At 48.4% G+C, this 14,143-nt stretch overlaps 1 protein-coding gene across 1 annotated transcript in view; it reads left to right on the top strand.

The window, feature by feature from the left end:
• The window catches only part of PRPF6 (pre-mRNA processing factor 6), a 35,451-nt gene that overhangs the window by 7,964 nt on the left and 13,344 nt on the right, over positions 1 to 14,143 (top strand). The window contains exons 7-11 of the mRNA XM_081557347.1: positions 4,762 to 4,856; positions 5,278 to 5,434; positions 6,173 to 6,335; positions 10,337 to 10,455; positions 11,138 to 11,356. Coding sequence (XP_081413473.1) covers positions 4,762 to 4,856; positions 5,278 to 5,434; positions 6,173 to 6,335; positions 10,337 to 10,455; positions 11,138 to 11,356 — 753 coding nt within the window. The remainder of the gene's footprint in view (positions 1 to 4,761; positions 4,857 to 5,277; positions 5,435 to 6,172; positions 6,336 to 10,336; positions 10,456 to 11,137; positions 11,357 to 14,143) is intronic.

The raw sequence follows: 14,143 nt of genomic DNA, 5'->3' as shown, positions 1-14,143 counted from the left end.
TGGCTCCAGAAAACCTTGGCTGGATAAAGACCCTTTCACCTTATGACATGCTTGTCAGAAACTGTGAAGGACAGTGCTTTCAAATTTGACTATGTACAGATTAAAAACTTTTGCACGACAGAAAGCACCATAAAATCAAAAGAATCTGCAAATGAGGAAGGAGTTGTCATGCTCATGAAAACCAGACCCAGAGTAGTGTGTGTGTTGAAGAGAGTGAACCCACACAGATGGATCTGCACACCCACACCACTGGGAACACTTTGTGTTTAACGTTTTTACAGAAAAAATTCACACATACTGAGAAACATAAAAACAGCAGAGTGAACTACTCAACCATTCCTGTTGATGCAGTGTGAAATTTTTAAATTTTAATTGAGCCTTTGCTATACTTGAGTTTTTATAGTGAGCAAATATTTTACAGGAGAAAAACAGCCTACTGATCCAAAAAATTGCACATTTTTGTATTGCTAAACACGTGTTTATAAACTGGAAAGTAGTTCACTGTGAGTATCATGGTTTTGTCTTTGATTGATAGATCCTTTGGGTGGTTTCTACATTTTTGTGATCACAGACTACGTTTTGATGAGCTCCTCGTGCTTCTATCTTTGCAGATTTAGGTGAACGTTTTTATAGTATTTTTAAAGTAGAATTGTTAGATTGGCATATTTCCACTTAGGTGCCAAAGTATCTCTCAAAGTCAGGATATCTCGCACTCAGCAACATGGGGGAGCTGACCTCTGTCTTTGCCAGTCTGAAGGGCAAAGCCTGTCCCCTCAAGAGCCTCCCCTTACTCTGCATACTTGTTCATGGTGAAACTGAGTGTCATTTATATTCCATGGATCTAGTTTGTTGTTTATTGTTGTGTGTATGGGGATTTTTTTTTTAAAGAAGCCTTTATCGTAGTTCTTTTGTGCTAAAATATTTTTTTAAGATAAAAATTTATAGTTTCAACCATTAAAAATTTTTTTGTTGTTTTTGGTTGTGCTGGGTTTTAGTTGCTGTGTGTGGGCTTTCTCTAGTTGCAGCAAGCGGGGACTACTCTTCATTGCGGTGCTCAGGCTTCATTGCGGTGGCTTCTCGTCGCAAAGCGCAGGTTCAGGTGCACAGGCTTAGTTGTTCCACAGCATGTGGAATCTTCCTGGACCAGGGGTCAAACTCATCTCCTCTGCATTGGCAGGCAGATTCTTACCCGCTGTACCACCAGGGAAGTTCCAGTCTTAACCAATTTTAAGTGTATAGGTCAGGGGCATTGAGTACATCCATATTGTGCCCCGTCACCACCATCGTCTCAGAACTTTCTTGTCTTCCCAGACTGAGCCTCTCACTCCCCATCCCCTGGCCCACATCTTACGTTCTGTCTGAATTGATTACTCTGGGTCCTCGTATAGTGATTGACTTTTGTGATTGGTTTATTTCACTTAGCTTCATTTATATCCTCAAGGCTCATTCACGTTGTAGCAGGTGTCAGGATTTTCTTCCTTTTTAACGCTGAGTGAGTGACTGCCCTGGTGGTCCAGTGGCTAAGACTCTGAGCTTTCAATGCAGGGGGCCCAGGTTCCATCCGTAATTAGGCAACTAGATCCCACATGCTACAGTTAAAGATCCTGCCTGCCACAATGAAGGCTGAGGATCCCGGGTGCCACAGCTAAGACCTGGTGCAGCCAAGTAAATAAAAAATAAATATTAAAGAAGAAAAAGCTGAATGGTACTCCATTGTATGTATGTATAAACCACATTTTGTTTACTCTTCTTCTGTCATGACACTTCTACCTTTTGGCAGTTGTGACAATTGCTGCTATGAGCTTTGGTGTACCTGTTCAGGTCCTTGTTTTTAGTTCCTTTCGGTGTAAACTCAGAAGTGGGATTTCTGGATCATGTGTTAATTCTTGGTTTACTTTTTTGAAGAACCTCCATACCATTTTCCAGCAGGCCACCACCGTGCAAGGGCTCCAGTTTCTCTGCATCCTTGACAACACTGGTTATTTTCTGACATTTTCCTAGTAGCTGTTCTCATGGGTATGAGGTAGTAGCTTATTGTGGTTTTCACTGGCATTTCCCTGATTCATGACGTTGAACATCTTTTCATGTGCTTGTTGGTCATTTGTATCTCTTTTTTGGAGAGATGTCTGTTCAAGTCATTAGCCCATTTTTTTCAAGGACTTGTTTTTTTGGCTGTACTGCGTGGCTTGCAGGATCTTATTTCCCCCTCCAGGGATTGAACCTGGGCCTTTGACAGTGAAAGCACTAAGCCCTGACCACTGGACTGCCAAGGAGTTCCCTGGATGGTTTGTTTTGTTGAGTTTTAAGAGTTTTCTTTGTATTTTAGATAACAATTCTTTATCCAATATGTCTTCTCTAAATGTTTTCTCCTGGCTGTGGCCTGTTTTCATTCTCTTGACAGTGTCTTTCACAGACAGAAATTTGTAATTCTGATGAAGTCCAGCATAGCAGTTCTTCCCGTCATGAATTGTGCCTTTTATGTGGTATCTAAAAAAGTCATTGCCAAACCTCAGGTCATGTCAGTTTTCTCCTATGTTATTGTCTAGGAGTTTTATAGTTTTGCATCTTATTTAAGTCTGTAATCCCCCCTTTTTAAAAAAAAAACTAAAAAACTTAAACTGCATATTACATACTAATTTTTAATTTATTTTTTAATTAAATTAAAAAAATTTTTTGGCTGCCTCACATGGCATATCAGGTCTTAGTCCCCTGACCAGGGATCAAACCTGTGTCCCCTGCATTGGACGTGCAGAGTCTTAACCACTTAACCAGAGTTAGGACCACCAGGGAAATTCTGTGATTCCTTTTGAGTTAACTTTTGTAAAGAGTGTAAAATCTGCGTCTCAATTTATGTTTTGTTTTTTAATTAATTAATTAATTTTTGGCTGTGCTGTCTTCGTTGCTGCTCAGGCTTTTCTCTAGTTGCGGTGTACAGGCTTCTCATTGCAGTGGCTTCTCTTGTCGAGCACAGGCTTTAGGATGCTCAGGCTTTAGTAGTTGTGGCACATGGGCTCAGTAGTTGCAGCTCCTGGGCTCTAGAGCACAGGCTCAGTAGTTGTGGTACACGGGCTTAGTTGCTCTGCAGCATGTGAAATCTTCCCGGATCAGGGATCAAACCCGGGTCTTCTGCATTGGGGCTGATTCTTTACCACTGAGCCACACGGGAAGCCCTTCAGTTCATGTTTTGCATGTGGGTGTCCACTTGTTTCATACCGTTTGTCAACAAAGATTCTTTCTACATTGTGTTGCCTTTGTTCCTTTGTCGGACATTAGTTGGCTGAACTTCTGTGGGACTATTTCTGGGTTCTCTGTTCTGTTGACCAATTTGTCTTTTTTTCCCCATTACCACACTGTCATCATTACTGTACCTTTATAATAAGTCTCTGAGTTGGGTCATATTCTCCAAGTTTGTTCTTCTGCTTCGGTGTTGTGTTGGCTGCTCTGGATCTCTTGCCTCCTCTCCATGTAAACTTTAGAATCAGCTTGTCAGTATCACAGGTAACTTGTGGGGATTTTGACTGGGGACGCATTGAATCTCCAGATCAGGGTCGGAAGAACTGACATTGTGTGACAGCACTAAGCTTTCTGAGTGTGAGCACGAAAACTCTCTCCATTGATTTAGTGTTTGATTTCATTCGTTAAGATTTTGTAGTTTTCTTCTTACAGATCTTGTACATATTTGTTAGATTAATTGTCTAGGTATGATTGACTCTAAACTTTGTGGGGTTTAGAGTGGCCTGTGTGCACTCAAGGACTGTCCATATGGGTGGTCCCACGGCAGTGGGTTCAGCTGGCTACAAATTACAGAGCACTCTGCTACTTGCGGAAGGGGAGAATCCGAGTGTAAGTGGACCCATGTAGTTCAAACCTGTGGTAAAGGTCCACTGTGTTTTGCAGTTTTGGGTACTCCTCTAAGTATTGTTGTGTTTTTACTTTTAGATTCCGAGTGTTCCCTGTTGGTGTGTGGGATAGCGATAGGTATTAACCTTGTGTTCTGCAGCCCTGCTGTGACTACCTGTTAATTCTGGAAGGTTTTCATTGATTCTTTTGGATATTCTACAGAGATAATCCATTACCTGCAAATGAAGGGAATTTGATTTTTTCCTTCTCATTGCTTAAGTTACCTGCAAACAAAGGGAGTTTTATTTCTTTTTTCGTGTCACTTTTCCTTTCATCCTTTTCTTGCTGCAATTTTGATGATTTTTTACCCAGGCTTTTTTTGTGTGTGTGTGGTTGTCATGGCAACTTTAAGACTCACAGCTTTTAAAAACAATTAATTAATTCTTTGGCTGCACCAGGTATTAGTTGCAGCCTGTGGGATCTAATTGTCTGACCAGGGGTTGAACCTGGGCCCCTGTATTGGGAGTGTGGAGTCTTAGCCACTGGACCACCAGGGAAGTCCCTTGTGACTCACAACTTGAGAGAATACTACAGTGAATTGCTGTGTGCAAATGTAAAGAACACTAGTTGAAGTCTCTGACTTGTGGGTTTCACTCAGTCTTGGATGGCCTTATGTTCAGTTGGGTTTTCCCCCTGGGACTTTATGGTTCCCTTTTTTTAATGTAAGTTTTTGTCCTGTATAGGTGAAATTTGCTCATTATTGTTACAAACTATTGTTTGAGTAAGTTGTTTTCTTTCTTTAAAAGTTTCTGTGTCCACTGATAGTTGGGATTATGGAAAGGGGTTTCAGGGACCCTCCAAGGACTTTGTTCCAGGCATTCCTGGCTCTGTCCAACCAACTGGGCTCGGCCTGTCTTGCAGGTGTCTGACTCAGTGAGTGGGCAGACTGTGGTCGACCCCAAAGGCTATCTGACAGATTTGAATTCCATGATTCCGACCCACGGAGGGGACATCAAGTGAGTACCCTGGAGGGCTAGCGGCTGGGTAAGCTCAGGTTCCTGGGAACATATTGCATTTTATTTGAAAAATATGTAGCCAGAATGTGGTTATTCTAAGAAAGAGTAGAATTGATTGATTTTCCATTCAAAGTATGTGGATGTTAAATTTGTTACAGGTAGCATTCAAAATCTATGTGTGTGCCAAACTAGTGAGCAGTTTGCTAATTGTCTCCCATGCTTCTGACCTAGCCCTGGTGCTCGGTGCCTGTGTGCATGGAGGTGCAGTAGGCTTGGGAGGGTGCCGACCAAGTTTTCACTTGGTTCTGTCACCAGGGACATCTGATGTGACAGTTGGATGTTGTGTCCATGGGGTGCCTCCTCTGGCCAGGCCCAACCGCAGCACGTGGCAGTCTGACCCTGTGCTTTCTTGCCTGCACAGTGACATCAAGAAGGCAAGATTGCTCCTCAAGTCTGTTCGGGAGACAAACCCACACCACCCGCCAGCCTGGATCGCTTCGGCCCGCTTGGAGGAAGTCACTGGCAAGCTGCAAGTGGCTCGGAACCTCATCATGAAGGGGACGGAGATGTGCCCCAAGGTAGGGACCCTCCCTGAGGTTGCACCACACGCTTGAGGGGCCTTGGCATCTAGGCTACGCCAGATGCTGTGGGAGTAAGCTGGACTTAGAGGGGTTTCCTTGTCCCCTTTTGGTGTTGAAGCTCCAGGCAGTGGGACAGGGAGGGAGGAGGACAGGGAAAAGGCAGGAAAGGGCTTTTCCTGCTTAGTTTCACTTGGAGTGAAAACTTGACTGCCACTTGTTCAACAGATAACCTTAATGATAGAGAGTAAGACTGGTCAGCCCTTCCCCCTTCCTGACGTCAGAACCTGGAGGTGGGCCTCACCCTTAGGGGGCGTGATGATCAGCTCTAGAAAGTCCTGAGACCCTCAGGACTATAGGCTGACTGTGAGTGCTGGGGCACCCTGACAGTGAGAGACGTCCTGTGAATTCTTCCCCTAGACATGGGCATTGATCTGAAACTCCCCAGCAGATGCATGACCGCCTGCCTGTGTGTCCCCACCTTGTTCATGGGGTGACTTCTTACCCAGAGAGCTGGCTGTCCTCTCCTCACAGTGTGGTGATGTGTCTTTCCCGTGCACAGACGTGCTGTAGCCACATTCCCACGTGTGGGGGTTTCGGGGGGTCTCTGGGACAGGCGTGCCCACTGGTCTGATGAACCCAGCCCTTCCTGTTTCTGAGACGCGTGTGTGCCCTTCGGGGGTGCCAACCACCCTGCCAGCCTGACGTACCTCACCGACCTGTTTTTTTGTCCCACAGAGTGAGGATGTGTGGCTGGAGGCAGCCAGGTTGCAGCCTGGGGACACAGCCAAGGCTGTGGTGGCCCAAGCTGTCCGTCACCTCCCACAGTCCGTTAGGATTTACATCAGAGCAGCAGAGCTGGAAACAGACATCCGTGCCAAAAAGCGGGTTCTTCGTAAAGGTGAGCTTCCCTTAGGGGCCTGGCAGGAGTGGTGCTGCTGGGCTGCATCCCCGAAGGTGAAGGGGTGCCGCCTCCCCATCCTGGTGCTGGCCAGGGGAGCTGCCTTGCCACTGCTTTGCTCAGGCTCTGCTGGAAGGGTTCGAGAGTGGTGGACGTTTTTCAGGCTTTATTTTGGGCTATGTTGGTCCTGCCCTTGGACAGTCTTCAGGGAAACTTCTGGTTGTGGTGCTTGGGCTGGGAGCTCACGCCTGCCTCTTCCTGCTACATGACCTTGCTTGGGGGCAGTTGCTCTGTGTCCCCGGTGGGCCACACTGGGCCTACTGTGCCAAGTGAGGGAGCTGCTTGAAGCGGCTTCATGGGTGCTGGCTGTCCTGTCTCTGGACCGTGGCAGGCAGGAGGTGCCACTTGGTTTTGAGTCTTTACTGCCTGGGTGGTCACAACACAGAAGCACGTTAATTAGCTCCTGACCATCTTTTGAAGCTCCTGCAGGGCAGTGTGTTGGCTTATGTGCTATTGGCTCATGTCACTGACGGTTTGCACATCAGGGAAACTGAGTCCACCCAGGAATCACTGTTAAGATGGAGCTTCTGTGGGTAGTTTGTCTTTCGTTATTGCAGAAGTGAGCGAAGAACAATGTTGGTCCTTGACTAGAGCTGTGGGGAGGTGCTGCTGGTGACGCTCATTCCAGATTCAGCCCCTGCTGGTCGGAAGCCTGACCTGGAGTAAGCCTGTGCTGATGGCTGGTTCCCCCTGAATTGTAACATGGGTGAAATAGGTGTGTTTTATGGAATTGAGAGTAGCTTGTAGTGGGTGGTCTGAGGTGTTTGTTTGCATGAGCCATCGGAGGCGCTGGGGTTGTGGACTGCAGCTTCTGATGCTTTACTCTGTGTTTGATAGGGGCTAGGTGGTGGCCACCTTGTGTGTGACCCTGAACGTGCGTGAGTATGTGTACATTCCAGTGTGTTGTCCTCTCTTGGGTCTGGTTTCTTGATTGCAGCCCTGTTGCACTTAAAATGAGCCTGGGGTGCAAAGTTAGCACCTGTCTTGGTTTATAAAAATCAGCTCATCTCTTTTCAGCCAGGAAAATAGTTCTCTAATGACAAACACATTAGACTCTGGGTAATTAGCACTATTTGTTTAGGAATGCTCTCCTGAATTTCCCCTGCCACAGCGTGATGGATGGTCAGGATGGCTTTGTGGCCACTCCCTGTTCACCCCCAGATTACCTGGGTTCACTTCCAGTTGGCTTCGGATTTGGAGAGGGGACTAGGCCTGGAAGGGGGCTGCCAGGGGATGTTGAGTGATTGGTTTCCAGGCTGTCTGGGGTCTCAAGGGCAGTGGGCCCCCCTGCTCTCCTTTCCCTCGGGCTTCCCCAAAGTGGGAAGAGCATGGAACCCTCAGCTGGCCTCTGCCCTGCTCTGCAGGCCTGGTCCTGACTTGACCCATCCTCAGTGTTTCCACAAACAGTGCTCTTTCTCCAGGTGCTGGGGGCACAGCTGAAGATGCCTGCTTTAGCTCTAGGGAACCCTGATGCTGCTGTGGGAAGGATCTGATGTGTGGAGACTGAGGACAGTTCCTTCCATCAGTGACTGGGGTGGACTCTGTGCTGGCCCTCAGTGTCTGCGTGAGCTCTGGGTTTCGGCTAGTGCAGCTGGCGTCCTGGTCCTATGTTGGGAGAATTTGAGCTTCATGTGCTGCTCTGAGACCTGAGACCTTAGGTGACTAAGTGGCATGGGGGGGGTGCTTGACCTCAAACTGTATGTTGTCATGCCTGAGGACACACGTGGGCCCAGCTGCAGCTACTTCCCGTGGGCTGCACTCACGACGAAGATGTCAGCTCCATGTTTCTGTGCTGATCATGCAGGCCTGGAGTGTGAAGTGGTTTTGTCCCTAGACCATGCATTCTTAGCTAGCAAGTGAGCACAGGGGTGGCAGCACATTTCCCTTGCTGGGACTGCAGGCTGTCTAATTCAGATTGCTCCACTCCTGCCCGGGCCGGCCCTTCCTCTCTGGCAGGCCACAGCTTCTGGTGATGACCTTGACCCAGCGTGGTGGCTAGTCTCTGGGCAGCACCCTGTGAGAGCTGGACTGCTCAGCAGTAGTCTGCTTCAGCTCCAGTCCTGTGGGCTATTGATAAAGTGCCAGTGGAGGAGTTCCCAGTCTTTCCTGAGAAGTGGGGACAGCCCTGGGCGTTATGTCCATCACTGGGTGAAATTAATGAGCCCTGGTCCACTGGAGTGCAGTGTGACCTTGCACAGGAGGCAGGTGAGGTGGGAGGCCCCCTTCTCTGACATCACTGCTGAGGGGCTGTCCCCTTGGTAGTCTTGCTTTCTTGGGCTGCTTCCTGGAGATGGTCACTCTGGGAAGTGGTACGGCACTGCCAGGCCTCAGGATGCTTGGGGCTGTGGTTACAGTCTCCCCTCCCATACATGGTGGCAGCTGGGTCTCACCATAGGGGTCAGGGTTCATGTTGCCAGCTAGGCTGGTCCAGCAATACCTGGAGGCCAGAGAGCTGGGTCAGCCTCAGCCTCCATTGCATGAGAACCGTGGCCACAAATCTTGGTGGAGACATTGTCCCTTGGGATAAGACCTCTGGATGGTCGAGTTCAAATGCATGGAGATGGGGACCAGGCTCCCCCAGGCACAGTGACATGTAGCCCAGGGCTGCTTGCCTGTCAGAAGCCCTCCTGGCCCGTGGGTCCTGGCAGAGTGAGAAGCGCCTCTGTCACCACATGTGGCCTCCTGCAAGGGTCCCTCATTTGGCACCAGCCTTTGCTGGATTGAGTGACAGATGTGGTCAGGCCTTGGAAGCCCAGGGGCTGAGCCCTTGGCTGCACCTCTTTGCAGGCTGTGGTGGTTCTATGATCCTTGCAGAGGTCTGGGCCCCAGCCTGGGGCATTGACTTCCATGGCAGGTGGTTCTGGAGTGGCAGCTTGCTTTTTGTCATAGTGGGGAGGTCCTCATGAGCCCTGGACCTTGGGAACCTTTGAAACTGACTTGGGGTAGGCCCTGGGCAGGGGTCCTAGGGTGTCTCCCCTCCTCCAGCCCAGTTGTCTAGAGCATCTGGGCATGTACTGCTTCCTGTTCAGGAGCCAGGGGGCTGTGTGGCTACCTGGAGCCACTGCCATGTGGTTTGGCTGTGGGAAAGAAGGGGCACCCATTTGCAGGGCCTGCAGCAGGCCCCGTTTACAGGCTGGTAAGGAAGGGGAGCTGCTTCCACTGGAGGAGGAACATGAGAGACTGGGTCCACTGATGCTGCATGATAGAATCTAGTGTCTTGTTTCCCACGAGCTTGGCCCATGTGTTTTCTAGAAAGAGGAGTTCCTTTGGGTGCTGTTCTGGCTTCCTCCCTTTGTCGGCTCTTAGTCACCGTCATTCCTGCCAGGAGCTGCCAGAGGCCTTGGCTCGTCCTCTGCAGTGCCTTGCTGTGGGGCTTTGTGTTCAGCGGTCTAGTGTTTTGGCCTTTTTGGTAAATTGCATCTGAAGGAAAGGCTGTGCTTATTAAACAGAGATTTGGAAGTTTCTGGACTGCAGGATGTCTTGGCCTCTCCTGCTGGCCCCCCTTCCCCACTGCACCCGGGGGTGCAGCACGTGGTTCCTTTGCTCTCATGTCCCCTGGGGTGCAGGGAGGACCCTTACTCTGCCAGCCTGGGCAGGCGTGGACCCCAGAGTTGTTGGCATGTTTTTTCCCCACAGCTCACACGTGGCCTGCAAGGCTGGCCCTTCCTGGGTGGCGGGTGCCTCATCTTCTGGTGTTGATCTTCAGGTGTGAACAGGCATGAGATGATGCACAGCCCTCTCTGCCACCTTGCTTGCTGATTCGGGGTGTCTGTACTGGTCTCTCTGGTGTCTGTCTAGACCCAAGGGACCCATGTGAAGTCCCAGCCTGTCCCCAGGGCAGAGACCATCTGGCCATGCTGGCAGCTGCATTCTCTGCAACGCAGTGTCCTGCTTTCGCTTCCCTTTTTCTGTGACCTGGTTTCTTGTTTGACCTTTCCCAGCCCTTGAGCACGTTCCAAACTCAGTTCGCTTGTGGAAGGCGGCTGTGGAGCTGGAAGAGCCAGAAGACGCTAGAATCATGCTCAGCCGAGCTGTGGAGTGCTGCCCCACCAGCGTGGAGGTGAGTCTCCCACCCTGAGGGGGCCTGAGCCTTGAGCTCACCAGGGAGAGCTCTGTGCTGAGCACTCTCCTGCAGGGAGCAGTCCTTCTGGTTCAGCCGCAGGTTTGTCAGCGGGACCTGAGGGTGAAGTGGTGGGGGATGGGGGTGCTTGTCTTCCCAGCTAGGGGTGGCTCTGCCTCAGAGCTGCTTGGATTTCTTGAGTTTTAGATTTCTGGTTCATAGCATTCTCTGAAGTGACTTTTGGTTGTGGGTCTATGATGTCCAGCCTGTCTTTAATTATCCTAAGTGTGTTGTGAAATTCTCCAAACAAAATTAATCTTAATCTATTTACATAAAAATAAATAGAGCCCATACACATTTTTGGTGATGAAATGTTGAGAATCAAAAGCTGGGGTGTGAGAACTCCAGGCAGCTGAACACCCGTGCCCTTTCGGTTTGTGAGGTGACAGTCCTGTCCTGTTCTCCTTCTGTCCTAATACTGTGTACCTTTAACCAGTGATTGGAATGTGGGACTGAGGGCCTGTCGCCTAGCCACTAGATCAGTCAGAAGCGTAACCAGACAGCTTTCGGATGGGCAGGAAGTGCTACTGCACATGATCCTGGGCCCTGTTTAAATGGTCCTTGAGAGCTCGTGCTGCATCCCATGGAGAGTGCCCCTGACTTGGCGGGTCTCTCTGTGCAGCTCTGGCTCGCCCTGGCGAGGCTGGAGACCTACGAGAATGCCCGCAAGGTCTTAAACAAGGCCCGGGAGAACATCCCTACGGACCGCCACATCTGGATCACAGCCGCCAAACTGGAGGAGGCCAATGGGAACACGCAGATGGTGGAGAAGATCATTGACCGCGCCATCACCTCCCTGCGCGCCAATGGCGTGGAGATTAACCGCGAGCAGTGGATCCAGGTGAGGTCGGCAGGTGCTGTGGTGTCTGCTTTAAAGCGGACTTAAGTATGGATGTCCTCCTGCTCGTTGGAGTCCCTTGGAGGGCCGGGACTTCGGGGTGGCACCTGGGAGGTGTGTCCTCACGCTGGCAGGCAAAGCAGGCATGGGGTGGCCTCTCATGTCATCGCCTCGTGGCTTCTGTGGTGTGAAAGCCTGAGCAGCTCAAGGGAGACTTTAGCATTTTGACACATGTGGGCAGCGCAGCTTTTCCAGGAGAGAATATGATTTAAGAGAGAATGAGCCGTAGCACATCTGTCACTCTTCTCGACTGTGGCCAGCCAGGTCTCTGAAGGTGTTCTAACCCAGCCATCAGGCCAGGTGCACTCTCCTGCCTCCTCCTCCCGCTGTGTGAGCCATTGCATGGGCAGCCAGGAAAAGTGCCTCTTTACCTGCCTCCGCCTCGCTCTGTCAGGAGGAGCCCTACGGCCAGCCCCCGTGCTTCACCATTGCCTCTCAGCCTCAGAAGAGGGCCCAGAACCTGCCCCTCTCCCTCTCTTGCTCCTGTTGCCACTATTCTGCTTACCCTCCTCCCAGTGGCCCCTCTGCTGCTCCAGGTGTCATTGCTGAGGGCATCTCCCTCCCCCGAAGGAGAGGGTGTCGGGATGCTGTGTCCTGCTCCTGGGCCCCTGCAGCAGTGCTATTCTCTGCCATGCCTATGGTGGGCATATTTTAAAATTTTGGGTGCAAGGCCTCATGTATACCCCCGAAGTCTCATCGTCTGGATTCAGCCCCTTTATTAATATTTGTTTAGTGCTGTCTAACCATGTCGTTCCCATTTTGACATTCTCGTACCTTCATGTGGATCCAGTTTCCAGCTGGTGTCCTCTTTCTTCTGCCTGACGGACTTTGTGACCATTTTTTGCAAGCAGGCCTGCTGATGGTCACTTCTTCCAGCCTTCAAATATCTGTAAAGAATCTTTACTTCATCTTTGTGTACTTCATCTGATGAAGGAAACTTCATCACATGTTTCGTCTGAGTGTGGAGCTCTAGGTTGGCAGTCTTTCCTCTCAGTATTTTTTAAAGACACTGTTCTTGCTGGCCTTGTTTCCAGTGAGACACCTGCTGTCATCTTTGCTCTTCTGTACATATGTCTCTTTTAAAAATTTTTAAAACGTTTCTAAATTAAAAGATTTCGAAATGCTTTTAAGGATTTTTTTTATATCATTGGCCTTAAGCAGTTTGATTGTAACTTGCTTTGTGTGGTTTCTTCATGTTTCTTGTGTTTGGAGTTCAGTGTCTTGTATCTGTGGATTTCCAAATTGTACCAAATTTGGAAAATTTGTGTCCCTTGTTTCTTCTGCTCAGCCTCTTTCAGGTTTCAACCTGCACATTAGGCTGCCTGAGCTGTCTCAGAGCTCATGAAGAGCTATTCATTTTTAAGTCATTTTTGTTTTATTTTTAACAGTTTATTAAGCTATAATTAACATTCTGTAAAATTTCCCCATTTAAAGTGTACAATTCAGTGAGTTTTAGTATTATATATTGGATTATCTTTTAATTGTTTATTATCTGTTACTGAGTTGCAAAAATTTTTTATATATATCCTAGGTACAAGTCAGTTATCAGATTGCATGATTTACAAATATTTGCAACCATTCTGTGGATTGTCTTTTCACTTTGGATGTGTTGCTTTTAGCACAAGTGTTTTTTAATCTTAATACAGTCCGATTCATTATTTTCTTTTGTTACTTGTGCTTTAGGTGTCATATCAAAGAAACTTTCTGTAACCTGAGGTTATGAGGGTTTGCTCCTCTGTTTTCTAAGATTTTTATTTTTTTGGTGTTTACATTTAGGTCTGTGATCCATTTGCATTAAGAGTTGAGCTTCATGCTTTTATAAGTGCATGTCCCATCATCTGGCTCTGCTGGGTCTCCCCCAGCTGAGTCTCCCCCTACAGTCCAGCGCTGTTGTGGAGAACCATGGTTCTACGTGTAGAAGTTCACTTCCAAGTCTTGGTCCTCCACTGGGCTGTGCATCTGTGTTGTGCCAGCACCACTCTGTTCTGCATACTGTGGCTTTGTAGGAAGCTTTCAAATCAGGAAGTGAGTCCTCCTGCTTTGTTCTTTATAGATTGTTTTGGCTGTGCTTGGTTCTTGTGTTTTCATGTGAACTTTAGGATCAACTTGTCAGATCCTGCAAAATAGCCAGAGGGGATGTTGATAGACACTGCATAGAATCTGTAGATCAGTTTGGGGACTATTGCTGTCCTAATAGTAGTAATTCTTCCAATCCGTGGGATGTCTTTCCATTTATTTAGTTCTTTTAAAACTTTTTTTTTTAATATTTATTTATTTAATTTGAGGAGCTCTGCTGGGTCTTTGTTGCTGCGCATGGGCTTTCTCTAGTTGTAGTGAGCGGGGGCTGCACTTCTTTATGGTGTGCAGGCTTCTCATTGCTGTGGCTTCTCTTATTGCACAGCATGGGCTCTAGGGCTCAGGGCTTCAATAGTTGCAACTCGGGTTCTTGAGCACAGGCTCAGCAGTTGTGGTGCATGGGCTTAGTTGCTCTGTGGCATGTGGGATCTTCCTGAACCAGGGATTGAACTCGTGTACCCTGCATTGCAAGGTGGACTCTTAACCACTGGACCACAAGGGAAGCCCCTAAAATTTTTTTCAATAGTGTGTTAGCATATTAGTATTGCACTTACTTTATGTATTCCAAAGTGTTTTACTATTTTTCATGCTGTCACAAATGGGATTTTTTTCTTAATTTCATCTTCAGGTTGTTCGTTGTTAGTATATAGTAGT

The sequence above is a fragment of the Giraffa tippelskirchi genome, chromosome 13 (assembly GCF_054371585.1).
Source record: "Giraffa tippelskirchi isolate mGirTip1 chromosome 13, T2T-mGirTip1v1.2.pri, whole genome shotgun sequence".
NCBI classification, from domain to species: domain Eukaryota; kingdom Metazoa; phylum Chordata; class Mammalia; order Artiodactyla; family Giraffidae; genus Giraffa; species Giraffa tippelskirchi.
The sequence above is the reverse complement of the archived record's forward strand: the minus strand, read 5'-3'. Positions and strand labels throughout refer to the sequence as shown.